The sequence below is a fragment of the Perna viridis genome, chromosome 4 (genome assembly GCF_037379345.1).
Source record: "Perna viridis isolate PV_CMFRI_1.1 ecotype Kerala chromosome 4, ASM3737934v1, whole genome shotgun sequence".
In the NCBI taxonomy this organism is placed as follows: Eukaryota; Metazoa; Mollusca; class Bivalvia; order Mytilida; family Mytilidae; genus Perna; species Perna viridis.
This window is the reverse complement of record NC_142448.1, coordinates 26,522,791-26,546,953: the sequence shown is the minus strand read 5'-3', so window position 1 is coordinate 26,546,953 and position 24,163 is coordinate 26,522,791. Positions and strand designations below refer to the sequence as shown.

The following is a 24,163-nucleotide window of genomic DNA, read 5'->3' as shown; positions in this document are numbered from 1 at the left end:
CTCCAAGTTATTCTCCAAGTATAACTCCTCCTCAATGAATACAAATTGTTCTGTCTGAATGTGATATTTGGTTTAGACAAAGGGATTCACCCTACTACCCTTAGGACTATTCCAGAAAAAAATGTTTCCAGGGGTACAGAACAAAGGTGATTTATTAATTTGTTGGGGGGGGGAGGTGATAGCCCCAAACTTTAGTTATGGAATAGCTCTTATCAGTTATGTTTACCACTCTGGTCCTTTGGAACTGAATCCCTGTTTTTCTGGCCTATAAATTTAAAAAAATACTTTTTTACCAGATTTATTTTGCAAATATTAAAAAAAAAACCTACTTCAATCATCCCCTTATTGTTTTTGCAGATGTTGACAACACAACTTGGAGTTACCTTATTTGAAACCTTGGTATAGACTTAACGTGTGCTTGGCACTTTAATAACCATATCGGCCTATGACTAATATAGTACCTTATACTGGTATTGGTATATAAAAGATGCTTAAATCAATACATGTTGGTTTCAATACATGTAGCTGAATGGGTTATAACACAATTCCAACAGATCTAAAATTAGGAAAAAACATAGTTTACAGTTTACAATATTAAAAATATTTATAACATTTCTTACTACATGTATTTCATGTGTGTGAAAAAATCTTAACAAAAAGAATCCTATTTTAAAAGATCATAATTTTGTATTATATTTCATTTAATCGTAGATCAGCTGATCTTTAACATCAATTTAAATATTGTGGAACTTGTCCTTTGTATGCAAGCAAATTGACTGATATTTTAAATTTTCATTTTAATGCCATAACTTTCTATTCATAAAGCTTTGTTTTGGAAAAGATAGAACATGTTTTAAATAGTTTTGTTTTGTTTTGGTTTTTTTTGGCTAAGATTTTAAATTTCACTCTCAATATTACTCTCAAAGAAATATTCAATTTGTAAATTTGATTGTACACAATACATGTACAAAATCATACATGTCAACTACTGAATTAATGTATTAATTATGATGAAACAATAGAAAATAACGCTCCACTGTAAGCATGTTAAATATGATAGAAAGTTTACATACATTTACTGTTTGATTCCCACACCATGTGGATTACTCTATAGAGGCAATTCAAATACTGTAAAACTTCAAGTACTCATCCATGTAAAAGACAGGAAACAGGGATTGAATTTCAGAATGTTTTCCACTAGCTAAAATTAGCAATTACTGAAAATTTACACTTGCTAAATTTTAGTTTGTTTTTTTTTTTTTGTTTTCTTGACTTTACCTATATGACATATAGAATTCCACTTGCAAAAATTTAGCAAGTGGAAATAATTTCTACCAGCAAAATTGAATTTCAACTTGTATTTAACAAGTATTTCCCCTTAAAATCGATCACTGGGAAAGCACATATTACAAAAATTAAGAACCTTTTTATCACTGGAATGCATTCAACACACTTATGAAATACTCTTGACACAAATAATACACATTTACCATTTAGATAGCCTGATATGATATAGAAGTAAAATTACACTTGTTAGGTAAAGAAAGTGGAAGCAAAAATTTCGCTGCCATTTCAACCAATTTTCAAATAATTAAATCTTAGTCATTTGCACTATAATTAAATAAATTATTTTTTTTTAATTACATGTTTAAAAAAATTGCCTTTTTTTGCCATGATATTGCCATTTGTTATATGGACTTTCTTCTGTTGACAATTGCCTTGAGTTATTGCCTATCAGATGGGCAATTTTTTAATTACACTTTTTTTTTATTTCTATAAAGTCTTTAAGCATTATCTCGGAGAGGAATTGAATGTGTTTCAGCAATAAAAAATCTGCACATTTTTTTTTATGTATCACTGTTTCTTTAGGATCAACCTGGTTATTACATGAAGCTGTACTAAAAATATTTTGCCTTAACACATTTACAATAGTTGTGATTTAAATATTTTTTAGATTAATAACAGAGAAAAATGTAAGAGTGCCCAAACATACTGTATAACAAATTAACAGTGAATCCAGAATAATAAATTTAAGGTTATTCCCTAAGCACAGAACCATGAAAGTCTGCTCTTTAGCAACTTTTTTTACACATATCGGTATTAAACAAAATACAAATACCTGTTATTGAAGTGCAGACTGGAAATTTTGAACAAACTTAGTGCTAAGATATTTTTATATGCATAATATCACAAATACTGTGTGGCAGTTTCCATTTTGAGCTACTTCACTGAACTGGCTTTTCCTCTGGAGACATTGGACTTGTGAGTGGCGTGACATTAGCTGAGGTAGGCTGTTCACCTGACTCCTCTATCCGTGACTTTTTCAGGGTAGCAAATATGTCTCTAAATATGGATTTATAAGGGGGTGGGTCTTCAGCAGATGCGTCTCCACATGAGGCATCTTTTGTGTGTAGTTTAAGCAATGTTTGGACCTCTTTGTGTGACACAGCCAACTGTTTTTGTAACATTTCATCAAAACTTTCTCCAGTTGCTTCATTAAAACTACCAGATTTCCTCTTCCCTTGTAACAAGTCTTCATATTTTTGGAACAAATTGTGGTATTGGGTTTCAAGTTCATTCAATATAGACACACTATTTTTATCTGGGTCAATAGGTGATAGTTCTTTTGTATCAGGAGCTATTTGATTAACAGATTCTGTGCTACCATACAAACTTCCACCACCATTCAATTTCACAAGTTTTGCTCCCGACGTAAATTCAGGGTCATCAACCTCCACTTCACTTGCTATCACATTCTGTGGATCAAATTTACTCAGTTCTTGAGCCAGTGATTTTGTCTTTTCAAGTTTGGCCTTCTCTAGCTCATCTTCAAGAGTTTTCATTTGTTCCTCCTGCTCTTTGTTCTTCTCCTCTAAAGAATTATTTTCCTCCCACAGAAGGGAAACCTCAGTCTCCAAATCTTCCTTTTTACGCTTTTCAATTATTTGCTGAGCTTTCATTTGTTTCAAAATGTCTTGAAGCTTTTTAATTTCCACTTCATATGGATTTAAAGGAAGTTTTTTAAACTGGTCATTATACGTCCATTGCAGATCAGAAATATAAATGTTTTTATTTTCCCGTAAATTTGCCAGACTAAGGGCACGTCTACTTTCTTGTTTTTGTTGTCTCTGTTTAATATTCTCTTCTTTTTTCATTTCATCAATTTTTTTCTGGTATTCTTCACATCTGTCTTCCAGATGTTCTACCTGTGCCAGCAGCCTAATAATTAATGTATTGATGAAAAAGTTAGATAAAAATGTCTTTAACACTTGGGTTGAAGAAAGCCTATACTTATTAGTATACACTATTTATTGATGTATATTGTGTTTTAATTTCTTATTAAAATTTCAACTCCTTAAACAAGTTAACATCAACACAGATCTCATTTAATTGTAAAATTATTATGTTTACACACTAGAAATGATAACTGTAGACTTGCAACGATCTTGCAATATTAATCAATTGGTATAAGAAGGTTTTATTCTGTAAATTTCTTTCTATGAAAGATTTCTTATATTTAAAGTGTAACCATAAACGTCCATTTTTATAATAAACCATATACTCAGATTAAATCACAAAGATAGTCTTTGTGATTCCTGTTACCAAAGTGTGAAAGAAGAAGGTAAAGAAATGTATATTAATATATTACCCATTCATTTAATACTAAAATTTTGTTTTGATAAGGCTGCTAAAGCAGATTTCCGTTAAATAAACAATAATTTGAATATGTGAAAGTGCATGCGTCTTAATAAATTGATGGAAAATTTGCTAAAATTGGGTTTCAGTTATCAAATGCAAAGCTTAGCACATCCATTATTATGAACTTTTTTTATTTAATTCTGTTTGTCAAGTTAATTAAAAGAAACTAATTTCACCCTGTAAAAATTCCTCTCATACATGATGTATTCCCTATTTAAATGCTAACAGTATTATTAAAGTTCAGGTACTGATCCTACTTTTCTATTCTCTGCTTGTCTCCCTTGGAATCTAATAGAAGTCTCTGATTGGACCGTTCTAGTTCTTGATTGTGTCTATCCAACTCCTCATATATTTTCATTCTGGAGTCAAAATTATCCCTGGTGGTTTCCAGTTGCTTGGAGAGGAACTAAAATTAAACATTCCATTATCAATAAAGCCACAGTGTACTCAGCATGAAGTACATTAAATTTCCTGTTTTACTATCTTCTTGCTTGCTGTTACCAGAATACAATAATGGTGTTTACATGCTACCTTTTATGATTAAAATGTTCATTATTAATGGGAATAATGAATTCAATTTCAATGTGATTGACACTCCAAGCTCTAAAGCTATTGCATACCTGTGTCTAGATTATAAACAAAGCTGTCTTACCATTTTTGTGTTCTAAGGAAATGGTATTGAAGCATAATGGTGTGCTGAGTGCACCCCCTCTTTGGTCAGTCAGATTACCCTTCTGTATCTGTCCCTCCTTACAACATGGTTGACTTACTTTATTAATTAACAAATATTGTTTATTGTTAACCTCCAATTTCCAGGTTATGTTTATTTTTATAAACATCAATCTAAAGGCTTTGTTCATGGATGACTAACCTCATTCTTCAGGCTTTGTTCATGGTAGACTTTTAACACTAAAGGCTTGCTTTGTTCTTAGGTGATTTACAATCCAAATCTAAAGGCTTTGTTCATGGTTGACTAACCCTTTAAATCTATATTGTTCTTACCTGACCTACCTCAACCTTAAAAGTTTGTGCATTGCTTCATTTACCTCAGTCTCCAAGCTTTGTTCATGGTTGACTTATCCTGTTAATCTTACCTGACCAACTTCAACCTAGAGGATTGTTCAAGGCTAAATGTACCTCAATCTCCAAGCTTTGTTCATGATTGGCCTGCTGTAAATGCATGGATTGAGTTTCCAGCTCTCTATTGGTTTCTAAAAGGGCTTTTCCAAGTTCCGCAGCAAGATGGAGGTCTAGAAAATATGAGGAATATAAAAAAAATAAGTAGCACTCCACATACGAATCATGCAAAATGTGATTCATGGTTGGACACCCCACATATTTTTATTTTTTATATTAAGGTTAAAATGTAGTGGTAAACAGAAAGTAACATGTGGCTTTTCATATAACCCTTGTTCATATGAGATTAAAATCATATAGAATGTACTGTGTAATTCAAAATTAAGGGAGATAAATCTATAAAGGTTACAGACCACCAATTCAACCAATGAGCATTTGGAACATACGCAAAAATAGTCCTATGCAGAAATTACCCCTGTTCCTCATAGTGCTGTGAAAAAAGTTCTCATCTCATTTAAAGAATTTAAACAGTTTCTGAAAGGAAAAACATTTCTGTACATTTTATAGGTGCATTTTGCTTCTTGTGATGTGAAGCCTAATCTCCATAATGATTTCTAAATATACCCCTATCTTGTGAAAACACTGGGATTTCCCATGCTATTTATAGACACTTCACTTCCGGTGACCAGTACTGCACTGCAAGTCTGCTAACCCCACATGCCATTCTGAGGATTGTGAGCTGACATATGTAGAATCATGCTGATATATAGTCCTCTGCAGGTTAAAGTTAAGGTAAAGTCCAGAGAAGCCATTGAATATTGTGAAATTAGCATAGAAGCTTATGGGAAGTGGAATTAGTGGTTTTTGGCCTATAAACGACACTTTTTATAAAATACAATAGAAACTATTGGATTTTCCATGTGGATTTATTATCTCCTAAGAGCAGACAGGAATGAGTAATTATACTTTCATCATATAGACCTATAAAGTAACTCAATAACAAAATAACAATGTAGCCTTTTTCAGGTGAATCACATTTTACATAATTTGCATGATTCTTACAAAGACTGATTCTTACAAAGACTGTTTCTTCAGTGAAGAAGGAATGTTAGTATTTTCCCCATGTATTGCTTATGGTTCTCTTACTCAAAATAACCTCTGACACTAAAAAGAGGCTCGAATTTTGGGGATAAGTTATTGGAATTTTCGGAACTTCAAACAATGTTTTGTTATTTTCAGTATTAATATGTTTATATAATACTATGACCTATGAAAAATTATTATATTGTTGAAATACTAACCCACCCCCGTAAATAAAATTGTTGGTGCTATTTAAACATACAAAGTAGCAACGGCAGTTCGTTTTAAAATATTACATGGTTTATTCTTTAAAAAGAATACTAATATGTCTTAATGGCCATTATCAATTTTATTTGCGATAAACTAAACGCCTTATGATAACCGCATACCTTTGTCGACCCAACAACATTTATGGTCAATATGATGTAATGTCATTGTCTGGAAATGTGTGACAGAAACAATACACCTGATAGTTAGACTACAACTGCCAGCGTCGGCAATGAACGACGCTCCGATTTCTGGCATACATCTTAAGTCAACAAAAAGAACACCTGCTGATAGAATTTGAACCCCAACCTTATCAGGGTTAAAAAAAATGGTAACAATGAGAAAACGATAGCTTGGATAACCTCTTCGCATTCATTCTGGATTTGACCCTTTTTCCTATACATATCTTGATCTCTTACAATCACATATCATTTATGGTATCGACGACCACTGAGTAGTGTGTCATTGAAGGTCGACGTTTTTTAAGTCCAAAATGAAAAAAAAATCGGAAATCTCACACTGGAATCATCAACAAACACTTCACCCGTATCTTCGATTCAACAAGCCTGAATGGAACCACTTACTCTTTACATTTAATATCGTGCATTGATTAATATCATATAAAAACCAGACTGCCATTTATAATGATCTTGTCGATAGCAATTCACATTTCACTCGGACCAATCTGGGAAATGTTCAATATTGGTTTCATTAATTCACCACATAGCTGCATTAATTAGTAATGAAATGTAATTGGACAAGTTAAAACAGGCATGAAAGTTATGATCATTGGTCAGTAGTTATAACTACTTAGTGTATCCGAATCTCAGCTGAGATTGGTAAATCAGAGTGATTTCCTAGATGACGTCTCATGACTGAATAAAAATGAAACAACCTAAGACAAGCTAAAGAGCTGTACCGATTAAAACAACGGACTTCAATATCGTCTGATACCAAGGGCATGTTCAAACCAATGATTTTTATTTTGCCAAAAACTCAATACACCTACCGAAGTCCGGTATTTCACCGATTTTCCGACAAGAAATTTCAGGACCTCCCTCTAAAATGCTGAACGACCGTGCGAGGCGTGTTATCAGCTAACAAGTCTGCAAAATATCCATGTAACTACCACTATGGACCACTTGGGATTTTTTTTCATTAAGTCACGGCAGGCTAAAATGTGGTGTGACGATGTACTGTATGTACACGTTTTTTTTTTATATATAATAAAACCTGCCGCGAATGCTACTGAACATTGATTTGGGCTTTTTAAGAGGGCTGTATTTTTTCTCGTTCGTTCTCTTTTTGGTTTTTTTTTTTTTTTGCTAACATGTGCCCGTATATAGTTAAAAGGAAGCTGCTACTTGTATATTTTGGCAAAGAACCTTTCTAACCTCGTTCTTCATCGGTGTCAAAGAGACCGTTCTACAAGAATTCGCTTTTCTGAGCTTTATTAGACTACACATTCCTCGAAAAAGGTTGCCGAGACAGCTTTTCATGTATTGATATAATGGAATGGAAGCCACTTAAAAATGTTTACACCGTCACTGCCCAGTGCCGGCATCATGTGCCAGTTCCTCATACGCATTGGAACTGGTCATATAATATGTGAATATAAAATAGTTAAAACGTGTTCAACCATCATAAAAATGAATGGAATTTTCATTCATATGACACAGCTGTCAAATTACAAGCTAAATACAGAAAATCTTGTTTTGATGACAAGTGAAGCAAGGATATTTTACATGATAAATGATTTGTTCCCGTAGTAAGTTAACACATTTTAACGTCTTAAAGTCTCAAGATGTTTCCCAACATTTGGTCTAGAAAAAGAATAGACTGGTTTTCGGTATTTTGCAACAAAACCCTTTTGTGTTAATTTTCTGAACAGGCTCACTTGGTACTTCTGTGAAGTAAATGTCACGATGTGAATTTCCAGTAAAAACTGAAACAGTTTTCTGTCAAGCTTTTACAAGAAAGTGCTCCAACTTGCCTTGCGAAAATACCAATTAAGCCCGTTCGGAAAATTAGCGTGAAAAAGACATCTTAAATGAAAGTGGTCCAAAAATTGAAACAATCGAACTCTCAGCAACAGCAGTAGTGTATGGACGAAGAAAGAAGAATTGAAGTACACGCAGACTTTTCAATGTTACTGTCAGTGTACTTCAACTTGCCAGCTAATGTGTCCATCGACTCAAGTTCAACTTACGTTGTTTTGTTTTGGATAAAAGTTATAGCAGCTTGTATTGTATTTGCCTATATATTTGTACGTTAATGAGTGCCTATTATTTGTTTTTGTCTTGACAAATGGATGTTGTTTTTATTTTGATTTCCTGTTATTCACACTTTCAACAAATCAACTCATGTGTTTAATATTCTTGATGGAAATTCTATAGTATCTAATTTGTTAGCTGCGAAATGGTAGGTCTTGATCTTTTTTTTTCAGGTTTTGCGATCTAACGTTAAAAAAATACAAAAAAAATAGTTAGAGCTACGTTTCGCAGCTACTAATTTGTAAGAAGCAGCACAAAGCCAAAATCAATACTATTCTTGCCAGTTCTTGGTCAACCAGTCTGGAACTAGTTGTCCAAAATGTGTTGATCATAACAAGTACATGCAATATATAATAGGCACACATTAAACATCTTATTAACAGAGCAAAGATAACATTTCATCAATACATACTTCCCAAGACTAGTTACACATTACCCGAGGCATGTGATTGACATCAAGTAGTCATGTTAATATGCCAGTTATTCACTATTCATATTTTGTCAATGGCCAGTTACATTTTAACACTTTCGGTACATAATATAATTAAAATTTATCAAAATTTACATAAATGTCAAAATTTATCTTTCATCTTTTCCTTCTATTAATTGAATCATTAGTATTCAGGATAACAATATTTTCGGGAAATTGATCTTCTTACCTTCTTTGTATATTTGACCATATATTGCAAAATTTTACCGGATTCGAGAGCAACACTGGGCTATAGATTAAATTATTTTACATCCTGCTATTTGTGAAATATTTATGTAAGTGCCGTAAAGGTGCAAACTATTCAACATCTTTCGCCACAGAGTGGTTCTCGTCCACATAATGTTCCAGAATTATTCCCATAACTGATGGGGACCGGCATACACTGCAGTCTAATATCAATGCCAATCTCTATAGCTCACTATACAGAATATCTCTCCCAGTGGCAAAGTTTCTCACAGGAACATTTATATGAAAAAAGAGAGAATACTATTTAACTGGTTTAAAAGTCTGATAATGAGAGTAAATCTCGCCGTTTTCCAGACAGAAGCAATTCTCTCCCATCTGCCAGGGACTGAATATCAGAAATTTTTCCACTGGCTAAATTTATCTCAAGTACTGAAAATTCTTAGTTTTTGGGTTTTTTTCTGGACTTTACCTACACGTATACCTATAGTGGATATACCGTACTTTCTACACTTTTATTTAAATCGATAACCAAAGTTCCGTCACTGACGGGGTAACCGATCACAGTTAGTCTAGTTATCAAAATGTTATTCCTCCGTCAAAATCGTTGTATGATAACTCATTTTTGAGAGCGAAGTATCATTAATCTGTAAGACGCTTTTTCTTATATTTTGGACACGAACTTGTTTCACACTAGAGAACGAAAAATAGCATGGGGACAACTATTCCTCAACCCGTACACTTAATTCTTTTGTCAAATCCGACTTCAGTTCCGCCAGATACTTGACATCATTTAGTAAAATGTATTTTCCGATGGAAACCATGCGTTTTATGCATCTGGACTAGATGTATTTTGTGTTCAACAGGCAAGCATGGTCTAATTGCCAACAAATGGCAACTACCATCACGAGAAAAACCGACCTTCATCAGTTGTCTAGATCTTCTTTTAAATAGAAGCCACTTGATCCCGTTCAGGTCAAAGAAATATGTATCAGGTACGTTCAGCCACCCTGTGATAACAACCTAATTTCCATTTTAAGTAACTACGAGGTTGACAAGAAAATAACCATGAATGCAACACCTTTACATTCCGTTCAGAATTTTTAAAAACATTAAACATTTGTACTTGTGCTTATGTATGTTGTTATTCTAACCTGCCGAGAAATATTTTGTATCAAAAAAGCATCAATGCACAACAGACTTCGGTTTCAACGTCATGCCCGACATACTGGGCTAATTAATCTCGTGATGTATTGATGGAATTTGTGGACATTAGCACTCATTGTTCAATGATTTAGTTGATTGCAAAACTCCAGAAACATCACCTAGATTGTGACAATAACCAGAGCCAAAGGAGGGAGACATAACCGGCGTATAAATAAAGGCGTTTAGGGGCGATTTATACCACACAAGACCAGCATGATGTGTTTAACATATCCACATAATTCATGCAATGTGCATGTTGTAAATGAAGATGAATTGGTCTCTGTGTTTTATCTCCCATTAACGCAGACATGTACAGCTAAGCACGTAATGACAGATAAAAAGATCGCATTTCTCATGTTTTCTTTTATGCAGGGGAAGTGTAAGGGTCCACAACTACATAGTTTCGACGGATTCGATCTAAACTTGTTGTTCATATTGAAAGTATAGAAGCATGTGTACTAAGCACATTGGAACATGTCAACCAGGAGTTCGATCTTGACTAGTCACGGGGAAGTGAATAGTAAAGTTCGATCTTGACTGGTCACGAAAAATGGGAATGTGTGAGGGGTAACCTTGGCTAGCTTTCGACACACCTCTTTATTTAATACAAGTATTATTTCAGGAGCTTTAATTTCATTTTTGTAAAATCGTACATCGTCGGATACAAAAAGAGACAGGCTACTTAACAAAAGACAAATATATATAATACACGTACAATACACGGATTAAAGATATAAGATAAATAAAAACATGAAAAATAGTCGGAGCGACCCGCATTCAATAGCATTTAAATGGCTACAAATAAACCAATGCAAATACTATAAAATATGTTAATGTGGAATGACGGGTTGATGATGCCGAAGATGAATCATAAACCTACCATTTTGGTACCAATCCTGATTTTCGTCTGCTTCGTCCATTATTTCCTCTGTCTCGTGCATATCCCTCTTTTTGTTACAATAATCCAATTCTCATGTCGTCTATCATCTGCAGAATGTAAATAAACAAGAAGGAACAGATGTTAATAATGAATAAACAACGTGGCATGCAGTCGGAAATTCTTATGGATATTCTAAATTTACCATTGTAGTCACATGACCGATCATGTGATATCTATCAGTTTTCGTCTGCATTTTATATGTATTTCAATGCCGGGGCTTCTGTGTCCACTAGCGTCCATCCCACTGACACAAATGGACACAGGGACCATTGTGTGGATGTGTTAGATTATAATATTATTTTAATGGATAACCTACGTACACTGGATTATGAAATCGTGAAATTGATTTACATATTTATTTTGGGGTTAACGGGGATATGACATGAAAATGATAGACTTATTGATTTGATTAATTTAAACTCAAGGAATGCATTAAAAGTTGAGTATGCTGAAAATAAGTTAAGATTCATTTTCTGAATAATGGTACTCCGAAAGCTATGCACAGCTCTGACTATAAACAGTGTAGTTGAATTCCACCAGAGACGTATATTTATGTATCTGATTTCACCATCATTTTTGTTCATTGCAGATCACAGATCATAGCTAGTGTAGTCAATTGTCCTTTTTAAGCCTCCCCTTTCGTCGCTTTTTTATTCTAATTTCAAATAAGTGGTGAGACAGAGGCATTTACACAATAATCTTAATGTTGGCAAAACTTTGCTTTAGTTCATACATCAACCTGTACTCAACACACGATGATGTCAAACACATCAGATGTGTTTAAATTTTCAAATTCTTTAAGAATTTGAAAAGCATAGATAAAACAGGGTAAATCAAAGAAAATGCGTTACTATGTCGGGGGTGTTTCTAGAAAAGCAGAGGACGCTTACCCTACCGGTGGACCAGGTCCATGCCCCCAGTTTTTAGTGGAGTCCGAGTTGCTCATTTACTTTGTTGCTTGTTACGTATTATTTTGCATATTTAATGTTCTTTGTTTTGTGTGTGTGTGTGTGTGTGTGTGTGTGTTTTCTCTGTCTGGTCTTTGTCTCTGGATTACATTCTTTTCATTTCTGCTAGACTCTTGGTTGCCTTGAATACTCCTTGTCCGAATGGCTAATTTCAAATACCAGAAAAAATTAATTAAACGGACTCAAGATATGTCAAAAGATATACATATAATTCAATTTTTGACCTGCAACTCCCAATTTTTTATTTGGACATTGAGTGTATTTTTTTTTCAAAAATAGTTTGCATGTAGCAGAGCATGTTCAGTGAAAAATATTAGCAATTCAAATGTCTTGTTAGGATTCTGTATTAGACAGGATTAGCTTGAAGTTTTAAGACTATATATTCAAAATGATCTAGCGTCAACTGATTCCAGAACTTTCTCGATGTTTCTCGAAACACGTGTTGAAACAGTAATCCTGACTTATATTGATTGATTAACATACTTGTACATTTACATATTAGACTCAAATAGTCATGCATGAGTTCAAAATGAGACCTTTTTTCGTCGAAAATTTTGATTGGTTAGAAGAAAATCACTGAAACTCACTATAGCAGTCCCCTTTTCGGAATTTCTGGACCTGCCAGTGATTTACTAAAAAAAAGGTACGATACAAAAGGGTTGGAAGACAGACCACAGGCACAAGACATTCCATAATGGGAAAAGGATCGTAAAAGGGGGGCTCAAGTAAATATATTTGCTTATCGTTCGATTTAGAATTTGACCGACGGAACTGTTTTTAAAGATTTCTGATTTAGGACAACTTCCTTTTAGTCTGCGAGTTCCCTAAAATATGCTTATACTATATGATCACAATATACCGACATTTTTTTTATGTTAGCTATTATATACGCGATCAGATTCCCTCCGCCCCTTTTCCTTCGGCTTAAGTGCAAATATGTATAGTTCTGAAGGTCCCTCTTTTTGTGACCATAAAAATATTCTTTACTGCAATAAGTTCTCAAAAACATAAATACATTTTATTTGTTTTAAGATATGTGAACATTATATTCATAACTATGCATAACATAAAGTACATTGTACATCAAATTTTATGAATATAAGTACACGTAGATTTTAATACAATAAAATAAAAAATATTAAGTGATTGAAATCGTGCCTCGAGCATCATCCCTTGGTACCACTTGTACTTTAGTAATATTGGAGTTATAATGATTGGGTGTATTGTCAACTATGTCTCTCATATGGCAGTGTTCTAGGATTCCTATTTCCCGTTACCGGAGCAAGTGAAATTTGGGTCAGGGAAAGTTAGGTACTTAGTAACACTTTCCCGTGGCAAGTTGAAAACTTCATATGCTGTAAGAATTTATTTTGTTAGGAAAGCAGTCATTGACTCTGAGAAAGTTGATTTTATATGGATTTTTCCCGAGGAAACCTCAATTTTTGAAAAATCCTAGAACACTGATATGGCCCTAGCTTTAATTTGGAAATAAAATCATCTTCTCTTCTTCCATACTTCTTTTCAGCGAACTTGCAATTATGTGTAGTTTTTAAATATATTTCGAGCCCTTTTGATGCGGTCCTCGAAATAATGAATACAACATAAAGGGAAATATTTGCGCAGCTACTACACAGATTAGGGGCGTTTTGTTGGAGTTACAAATTTGTTTTGGTTCTATGGTTATCCAATGGGTTAACAAATAGCAACATAAAATAATGAAAAGGGATAACATTTCTCGATTAATTATCAATCCTTACACTCCATCATATTTTATGTCACGACAATCGTTATTATTTTCCCATACTATTTTACCAGGATATTTTATTTTAGCCTGTCAAAGCTACTTTGTGTTCATCTTTCACAATTCTAATTCGGTCAATTTTGCACCTAACTTATCATCTTATGAAGCTCACAACTTACACTTTTAATCGGCGATTTTTGTTTTAACATAAATCACTACAGTGTCAACATATCAGATCTGAAATATCACAAGGAAGCACAAATTTGTGACAGTCGCCATTTTCCACGTTCAGGCTTGCAGATTTTGTTTGGTGTCTTCTATCACGTCCGCGTCGCTGCTGTAAAACGGAGCACCTGTGAGGTTTTCGTCATTCTTGTATTCTGACGTAGTCGAAGCAAGTAACCAAAGATGCCAGGAAGCCAAAGAAGCAAATCGAGGTCAAGGTCCAGGTCGAGGAGTAGATCCCCAGCCAAGAAGAGTCCAGTAAAGAAGGCAAAAAGGAAGTCACCAAAGAAGGGAGGAAAAGCAAAAGGAGGTGCCAAAAGACCAACAACTCTAGCAATGATTGTTACCGCCATTCAGGCCATGAAGAACAGAAAAGGATCTTCATACCAAGCCATTAGAAGATACATCCTTGCCAACAACAAGAATGTCAGTCAAGCTCATCTAAAATCCGCCATGAAGCTTGCCCTGGCCAGAGGTTTGAAAACCGGTGTTTTAGTGAGACCGAAAGCATCCGCCAATGTCGTAGGAGCCATCGGTACTTTCCGTGTCGGTAAAGTTCCAACAGCTCCAAAGAAGAAGAAGCCAGCAAAGGCAAAGAAAGCCAGGAAATCTCCAGCAAAAAAGAACAAGTCTAACAATGCCAAGCGCCGTAAGAGCACCGGAGGAAAGAAAAAGACCGTAAAGAAATCAACAAAGTCAAAGGCCAAGAAGCCAAAGAAGTCACCAAAGAAAAAGAAGCCAACAAAGAAAGCAGCCAAAAAATCACCAAAGAAGAAGGCATCTAAGGCTAAGCCTAAAGCAAAGAAATCTGCAAAGGCAAAGTAAAGATCAAGAAACGACTGAAAAATGTCAAAGGCCCTTTTAAGGGCCAACCAAATTTTTCAAAAAGTATTCTTAATTTGAATTATGCCTCATTGAATATAATAATTATTATAATATTTGATGATGAATAAATCACTTTCAGGGACTGACCATTATGATCATATCCATCTGGGCAAACTGCATTCGTAGGAAATACTTTAAAAACCCTTTCTCTACCTGAAAAAAACAACATAAACCTGTTTTGAGTGCCCGGACAAGTTCTCCAATTCCAAACTTGTTCATATTTCAATACTGACTGAAAATTGTCTTGGGGGGGGGAGGGGTCGCTCAAGGCTCCCAGTGAGTCCGGCACGGCAAAGCCCTGAGGGAAACTCATGAATTTTAACGATTTTGGAGCCAGTTTTTTCAGAGCCTATACTACGTTCATGGTATGCATATGTGATATATAACCTTTATTTCATCTTTAAAATGTGTGTTTTTATTTTTGTTACTTTTTCCGAAAGTACGCAACTGCGTATTTGCGTATAGGCAGCTACGCCCCTGATCGTAAAAGAGTCGCAAGTCTGTACTCGACCTAATTTGTAGAAGATAGTAGCTGATTATTAGTGTGCAGATTTGTAAGTATACGATTTAGTATATTATTGTTCATTGTATACGTGTTGTATCTTAGGGGCTGTTTTGATATTTGGTATATCGTGTATTTTATTGTATTCGATGGCAGCTACAGGAGGGAAAGAAGATACGGTCACTATGCAATTGCTGTCCTGGTCTTATTGGAGTAGATCCTGATACACTACAACTTATGACAGCGTTTGCAAAGATGGGAGTGAAACCCAAGGCAGATACTCCTGGGGCACTAGAAGCTTGGATGTTAAACTTTCTAAAATCTAAGGGCAGACAAGCAGAATCTAAGATTGAACTGGCACACCCACCCATATTTTCTAGGACAGATACTTCAGCAAAGACAGACAACCCACCAGTGACTAAGATGATGACGAGCCATCCACCTAAAATACCATGGTTTTCTGGTACTGAGGTAAAGAAGGATGATGTACCATATGAGATATGGAGGCATGAATTGAAGGTTCCGAAGAAACAGAAATATGACGAAGAAGCCATACTCAATGCTGTATGAGACTGTCTCCGCGTGGAGCTATCGCCTTGAGAGCATTTTGGGTAAGGCTATCGATAGAGGTTTAGTACAACGACATGATGTGGATGGGATGTTGCATTCAATGTTGTGGACGAGTCTACGGACGTCGTTGACGGATATTTCTGGTCACAAGTTTGATGCGATCAAGGATTTTGATGGTTTGCGAGTTGCCCTACGCCAGATAGAGAACGACCATATTCAACGTAGGTCTTCCACACCACAATCAAAGCCACAGACCAACAAGGTAACAGCTGAGGTAACAACGCCAAATCAAACTGACATGGATGAGCTGAAGGGAATAGCAAAGCAGTTAATTTGTAGAATGAATGCTTGTGAGTCCAAACAGACACCACCATGGAATCAGCGGCAACAAGCATCAAGGAATCAGCAACAGCAAGCACCATGGAATCAGGGGCAATAACCACCCTGGAATCCTCAGAGGCAACAACCGCCATGGAACCAACAGCAACAACCGCCATGGAATCAACAGCAACAACTACAATGGGATCAGCCACAATGGTATTCACAGCAAGAAGGACCTAGAGGTAGAGGTCAAAGACAGCCATTGCAGAGTCAGTCCACCAACAACAGACGACTGGCGAATGTTCAATGCTGGAGATGTAAAGGGTATGGCCACATGAAAGCTGACTGCAACATAAGGTTGGATCACTACAGTCCGGATTTAAACGCACAACAGTCTGTGAAGGGGGACATCCATAGGCTTATGCAGATCACAAGTTACCAAAAACATAAGAGTCAAAGCACCTGCTGGAATTGTTGGTAAACCAACTGAGACTGAGATTACCATCAACGGAATAACCGCAGTTGCACTTCTGGACACTGGCTACTGTATCAACAGTAAGTAACACCTTCTTCCGGGAACACTTAATGAAGATGACACCACTGCAGACTTTGGACACACTTTTGGACATTGAATGCGCTGATGGCAAACAACTACCCTATCTTGGTAATGCAGAGGTTGATTTGTTACCTCCCAAACAGTCGAAATCATATTACTGTACAGTACCGGTGACACCTGACAGTAGATACAACCATGATGTACCACTCTTATTGGCAACCAATATCTTGTGCAAAATTCTAGCTTCTCTCAAAGATGATTACGGTGCAAAATTTCTGCAAGTCAGTGACCTTACTACACCATGGTTTCTTACTTTTAGATGTTTGCAAGTTCAAGAGAAAGAACTTAGGAAGAACAGCAACAGGCTTGGTATTATACGCAATGGAGAAGCTAAAAGTATCATCATTCCACCCATTAGTTATATCACCTTGACAGGATGCGTAGACAAAGAGTTGCCTTACAAGAATACTCCTGTTATGCTCCATACTTCACCATTAGCTAGGGATTCCAAGGATTTTGATGCAGAACCTACACTCTTTGATTACCATCATCAACATAATGGACCTGTCATGGTGAGGGTATCCAATATTACCACCCAGACTATCAATATTCTTCCCAGAGCTGTTATCTGTGAGTTACAACCCGTAACTATTCAACCTAAACCGCTATTACCAGATGAAAAACTGGCAGATGAAGTTTCCAAACGAAGTTATCTTGGTAATTTAAGATTTGTTACCTTGCAAATTAGTTGTTTATTGTCAAAGTAAAAATGAACAAAAAGCAAATGATAAACATTTTCTTGTTCCATAATGAAAAATCTGTTGAAATATAATTTTACTTTTTTTAAAATAGGAGTTCAGAAATGAAATACTCATTTTGTTGATGTAAAGTGCATGGAAAAAATGGTTTCCCACACTGCTTATATGCGTACATACTAACATAAACGCCAAAGGCTTAGAATATAATTTCAACAATTATGTCTGGTGCACTTTTAGCTGTGCACTTTTAAGGCCCTGGAATGCATGCAGCTCTATAATCTTTACACATTGCTAAATAGCTAAGTAGTTTAAAAAAGCAATATCGTCAGACCACAGACTGGCACCATTCCCGCCAAATGCATCATAGAAATTTCTGTCATCGCGTAAGCAAAGTTTCATTTGTCATCTTCGGGCTTCCGATGTCACAAGGCGGTAATTGTAAAAATACGCGATACAGTTCGTGATACATCTGGATGGTTTCAGGGATTATTCTATATTTTTTGTTAAAAAAAAAATGTAAAAACAAGCACAGAACCCGTTTCTTAATATAAGCTACTGCCCCTCCACCTTTTATAATTATTTAAACCCACCAGGGCCTGCATGGAGTAACTGAAGACAGCTCTACCAATTGGTACTCAGCATTCCTTTTTAGCTCACCTGGTCGAAGGCCATGTGAGCTATTGCCATCACTTAGCGTCCGTCGTCGCCGTTAACAATTTTTTAAAACTCATCTCCTCTGAAACTACTTGACCAATTGGAACCAAACTTGGTATGAATGTTCCTTGGGGTATCCTGCATAGAACTGGGGGATTTTATATACGTCCAAAAACATGGCCACCGTTACTAAAAATAGACCATAGGGGTCAGACAGTAGTTTTTCGCATATATCTCCAAAACCGTTAGGTTTAGCCAAATTCTGATTGGAAAAAAAGTTGTCAGCATAATGAGATCTATCTGCGGTAAAATTTTCATTTTAATCTATTAAGCCATATTGGAATTATTGCCATTTTTCAAAGTTTTTTTGCTATTTTTAATGTTATTTCTTTCAAAACTCTTTTCCTCCGACACCACTTGACCAATTGGAACCAAACTTGGTATGAATGTTCCTTGGGATATCGTGCATTGAACGCAATAACTTGTAGAGTCGAATTTATGCAAATTTTTGCGGGAGTCGAAATTCCCATGTTTTTGGAATTAAAAAAATATATTCTGACCACGAAAATCGCCACAAGTCATCAACAGAGTCCCAGGTGTATCAATTGTGATAATATTGAACGTAAATAACAAATAAGCTATTTTTTACTATAGAATAAACACTCTAGGGTGACTGGATAGACTACCCAAGTGTATTTCGTTCAGCATTTTTCTAATCGGCGTTGTGACGTCTATTGTGCCTATTACGGACTGATTTGAAGTTTACACCGGATCGAAAAGTTCCGGGGTCATACGTCATCATGAAATTTTTGTCCACATCATGTAAAGAAAAAAGTCACTGCACGTAAAGAAAAGAAAATGCACATATAGTATTTAGAGATCGACATAACGTAAAGATGAAACGACCTCACTTATAAGAAAACCACTTCACGTAAAGATAAATCCACACAACGTAAACATATGTTGACATAACGTTATCATAAAACGACAGAACGTAAAGACAAAATCACAGAACGTAAAGACGAAATGGCAGAACGTAAAGACAAAACGACATAATGTAAAGATGTTCCTACATAACGTAAATACAAAATGACCACATGTAATTATAAAACCACAGCAAGTAATATAAAATTGACAACACGTAAACAAACGTGTATCTCATCACACAGTTTAGGCGTTCCATACAAATCGTCAGACATTTGTTTTGTTCGAATTTTACCCGTTTTAAACGGTTTAAACCATAAAAATGAATATGTGTATTCCTACGTGTATGTACGAAGTATCATTATTTCATAGAAGAACAACAGCAAGTAAAATAAAATTGACAACACGTAAACAAATGTGTATCTCATCAGACAGTTTAGGCGTTCCATACAAATCGTTAGACATTTGTTTTGTTCGAATTTTACCCGTTTTAAACGCTTTAAACCATAAAAATGAATATGTGTATTCCTACGTGTATGTACGAAGTATCATTATTTCATAGAAGAAATTGTCAGTTGATTGTAGAACTGCGTTGGAGCATGAAATTTTCTAAACGAACCCGCAAATATTGACATCTGACATTTTGCTAGACATTTTCAAAAAGACCTAACTTTTTTGTTTGTACTGAAATGTCGACGTAGAATTGCTTAAAGTGTGTACATTTTTAGGAAATATTAATCGGGAAAGAAAATTGTGTAAATAAGTTCTTACATTGATAATAGAATTTGATTATTGAAAACTTTTAGAAATCTGACCATTTACCAACACTTTCATTTTTGCATTGAATATTTTTTTTTGCCTAAAATTTACGCAATTTCGGTAATTATCTCAAAAAGAACATATGAAATTATTCTTCCATGCAAAAGTTGGCCTTTACAATAGCGTAATTCACTTTTTTAGCTGGTCACTTTCACGTTTTGAACGTTTTCCGTCGATTGGGAAATGGGGAAATAAAACGAAAATAATTTCCGCTTTATATAACAAGAACTAGACAAAAAAAAAGAATAGAATAATTTTTTATAGTTAAGGAATTCGATCAGAGTAGAATGACTGAAACGCAAAACAGGGTTGACAGAACTTTAAAAGTGTATAGAAAAACATAATGCTAATTGATAAAATAAATGCAGAAAAGGGAGTCATAAACATTTTGTATTTTGGAAAACGCAAATGAGCAAATGAAAAGAAAACCAATGAGAGGCTATCTAATGGGTGTTGATGAAAGCCCGATTTTCTGATGGATAGAAAGCTCTTTCAATCGAAATACTAAGTTGTGAAAGGTCCAAATTCTGTATATCAAAATGCACATTTTAACTTGTCGCAGGAGAAAGGTGCTATGTTCACTCTCAAGACAGACAGTGTGCATATATGTGGCGGTTGCATTCCACGCTGCGGTGCACATGCATGTGTAAATTTAATTTACCGGTAGTATTGATAATCAAATTAATTAATCTTTTCGATTTTATATGGAATGTTCAAGATGTTTAAATTGCTACCAATCAAAAATTATTGTATATTTTGCTTTATTGTACCCGTGTTTCAATAAGCAAGCAAGCAAGAAACGAAAAGTGTCGACAAACGTCGAATTCTGATGTTACCGAATGTGCCGCAATAGCGTGCGTAACGTCACTGTGTTACACCTGACATACAGAATTTTGATGTTTTTACGGGTTTTTGGAAAGTTTAATTGATTATAAAGAATTAGAAGTACCATTTGCGACAAATATTCAGAACTTATTATTTGTCCTGATTTCAACAGTATACAGCTTTCACATAATCACAGATTTGATTGTTTAAAATAGTCATTTATAGTTTAGATAGGTGTGTTTTTTCAACTCAGCCGCAATAGCGTGCGTAACGTCAATACAGAAGTACATGATATTTTGTCATAGGACAAAACTACGTCTAAAAAGTCTCGTACACGCCAATTTAAGAGAAAATCCAACTTCAAACGAATTTCCACCACTACAATTGTCAACCTCTCATCTTTTGTTCTATCTGAAACTGAAATCAGGGTTTTATCTAAAGGTTTGAATTTTTGTCCTACTCCTAACAATATAGATGTTCAACTTGAAGATGACCTAGACAAATTTGCCAGATTCCTCAGGCTCAAAGAATATTTTGCTAATAAACATGAAGACCAGGATATGGACCCTGATAGTTCTGACTCCGACTATGAAGAAAGTTATCTATACACTCGAGAATTAAAAAAGAAAAATCCATGGGCTCCTAAACCGAATAGATGTGGCACGTTAGAAAATGTTATTGACAAAATAAAATCAGATGTCAAACACCTATCCAACAACTACATTCCATCTTTCTTCAATATCACGCCCGATGAGAAAAAAACGTAATACAGTCGTTGAAAAACCGTGGCGATGTAGTTACAAAAACCACCACAGAGGTTTGAATTTTAGTGACAAATAGCGAGAAAAGGAAGTCAATTAACTCCTTCTTTTCGCTATTTGTCACTAAAATTCAAACGACTGTGAACCAGCAGACAAAGGCAGTGCCATAGCAGCCATGGATAAAAATATCTACATCTCAGAAGCAATGCGTCAACTTTCGGATTAAAGATTTTATAAAAAGCTATCCAGCGATCCTACTAAATCTTTTAGTGAAAAAATCACTTCAGAATTGAACAAAATGTGCAAGGACGGCAGCACTACTGAAGAATAGTTGGAATACCTAAAACCAGAGGATCCAAGACCCGGACGTTTTTACCTTCTTCCTAAAATTAACAAAAAAGATAACCCTGGACGGCCCATAGTTTCTGCTAATAGTCACCCGAATAAAAAAATCTCAATGTGTTGATTACCATCTCCGAATCCTTATTCAAAAGCTCCAGTCTTGTATTTAAAAGCTGGGGAAAATGGAATTAACGAATCCTTTACCTACCGAAACACTTCTGGTCTCCCTTGATGTCATTTCACTGTGTACTAATATCCCACACAATGACGGTATAGAAGCCTGCATAGAAGCTTGGGAATCACGAGATATTTTGGACCCCCCCCCCCTCCCTGCTGACTGCCTAGTAAATTTACTCACTCTAGTTTTGAATTGTAAAAACTTCACTTTCAACGACGAACACCACTTCCAAGTCAATGGTACAGCTATGGGAACGAAAATGGCTCCTTCGTATGCTAACATCTTCATGGGTAAATTAGAAAATCAAATAATTTCAACATCTTTATCGAAACCCCTCTCTTGGTTTCGATTAATCGATGATGTTGACATGAAATGGACTGAGTCTAAACAAAATTTAGACAATTTTATCTCACATGCCAACAATGCTCATCCATCAATCAAATTCACCCATGAAATTTCTGACACTAAAATTATATTTTTGGATACTACTACGTCTGTAAGAGATGGGAAATGTCAATGGATCTTCACAGCAAACCAACTGATAGTCACCTGAACTTATCGTTGTCATCCAAATAATTGTACAGTCAGGCGCTTCGAAATCGGCGCATTTGCTTATCTGATGATACCACCAACAAACGCCTAGATGAACACCGTAGTCATTTGTTATCGCGTGGAAAAAAATCAACAGATATAGATCGGGGATTTGAACGTGCTAACAACATCAGCCGTAATGATCTCGAGTACAAACCCAAGAAAAAGAACAAAAGGGTTCCTTTTGTGCTTACTTACCATCCAGCCTTTGGGAAACTCTCGCAGCTACTTCATTCGAATTGGGAAGACATTCAAAAACATCCTAAGCTTTCCAAGCTCTTTCGTGTGGCTCTGGTCCTGGCATTCCGTAGACCTAAGTCTAAGAGTCTAAGAGATGTCCTAGTATGAGCAGAGGTTTCATCTCAGCTGAAACGAAATACAACGGGCCAGTGTCGACCATGAGGAGATGAAAGATGTAAGGCCTGTAACCAGATACTGTGCACCAAAACGTTTAAAAGCTACTGCACTGGAAAGGAATTTGCCATTTTTTGCGACATGACTTGCAAAACCGAAAATGCCACATACAATCTCCAGTGCCGATGTGGTATGCAGTACGTTGGCGAAACTGAACAACCTTTCAACAGGCGCATGAATGGTCGTCGCAGTGACTACAAATGCAAACCAGACCTCCCTCTAAGTCTCCATCTTAGATCTGCCGAACATACCGAGGAGGATCTCCACAACATTGTTGCTACGATCATAGAACATAACAAGAGGCTCCCAGGAGCCTGAATCGCTCACCTTCTTGAATTTTGCTTTTCAAAGGCAATAAATTAAACAAGACGTTGTCCAACAATTTTGACTAAAGAAGTCTTTGGTAGGACTATCACAAGATCTTTTCAACAATTGAAAGTTTCTTTTAATCTATTGTAGTTTTCAAGATATTGACTGAAAACTATTGAAAAATGTCATTTTCCCCCTTTCAAGGGCAATAACTCTTACAAGGAGTCTGAAGACTTTTGTAGTCTAATAATATGGATCATTTCAGCTATTGAAAGAATTTGGATAAACCTAACGGTTTAGGAGATATATGTGAAAAACTACTCTCTGACCCCTGTGTTCTATTTTTAGTAATGGCGGCCATGTTTTTCGACAAATCAAAAATCCCCAGTTCTATGCAGTATACCCCAAGGAACATTCATACTAAGTTTGGTTCTAATTAGTCAAGTAGTTTCAGCGGAGAAGAGTTTTGTATAATTTTAACGACGACGACGCACTTTAAGTATAAATCCATCTTTTTTTTCTCTCCAAAACAAAAAAAAAAGTTACTAGTGAACCCATACCCCATGAGTACCACTTTTTATGATGAATCAGTATTGCTGAGTGTT

General features: G+C 35.5%; 2 protein-coding genes across 3 annotated transcripts; one reads left to right on the top strand and one right to left on the bottom strand.

The window, feature by feature from the left end:
• Positions 1–1,245: 1,245 nt before the first annotated feature.
• On the bottom strand, positions 1,246–14,237 carry LOC148619519 (cerebellar degeneration-related protein 2-like). Of its 2 annotated transcripts, XM_088579488.1 has the most exons (5): positions 14,104–14,237; positions 11,156–11,262; positions 4,837–4,949; positions 3,957–4,105; positions 1,246–3,219 (listed from the first exon to the last, which is right to left on the bottom strand). In XM_088579488.1, the coding sequence occupies exons 2-5, from the start codon at positions 11,214–11,216 to the stop codon at positions 2,226–2,228; spliced, it is 1,317 nt and encodes a 438-aa protein (XP_088435614.1). In that variant the 5' UTR covers positions 11,217–11,262; positions 14,104–14,237; the 3' UTR covers positions 1,246–2,225. The 2 variants fall into 2 exon arrangements, with proteins under 2 accessions (XP_088435614.1, XP_088435613.1); XM_088579487.1 differs by lacking the exon at positions 14,104–14,237 and having other exon boundaries at positions 11,156–11,362.
• A 70-nt stretch (positions 14,238–14,307) lies between these two features.
• LOC148619518 (uncharacterized) lies at positions 14,308–15,018 on the top strand. Its single transcript, XM_088579482.1, has one exon. It carries the CDS (start codon positions 14,333–14,335, stop codon positions 14,972–14,974), a length of 642 nt encoding a protein of 213 aa, XP_088435608.1. The 5' UTR covers positions 14,308–14,332; the 3' UTR covers positions 14,975–15,018.
• Positions 15,019–24,163: the final 9,145 nt, after the last annotated feature.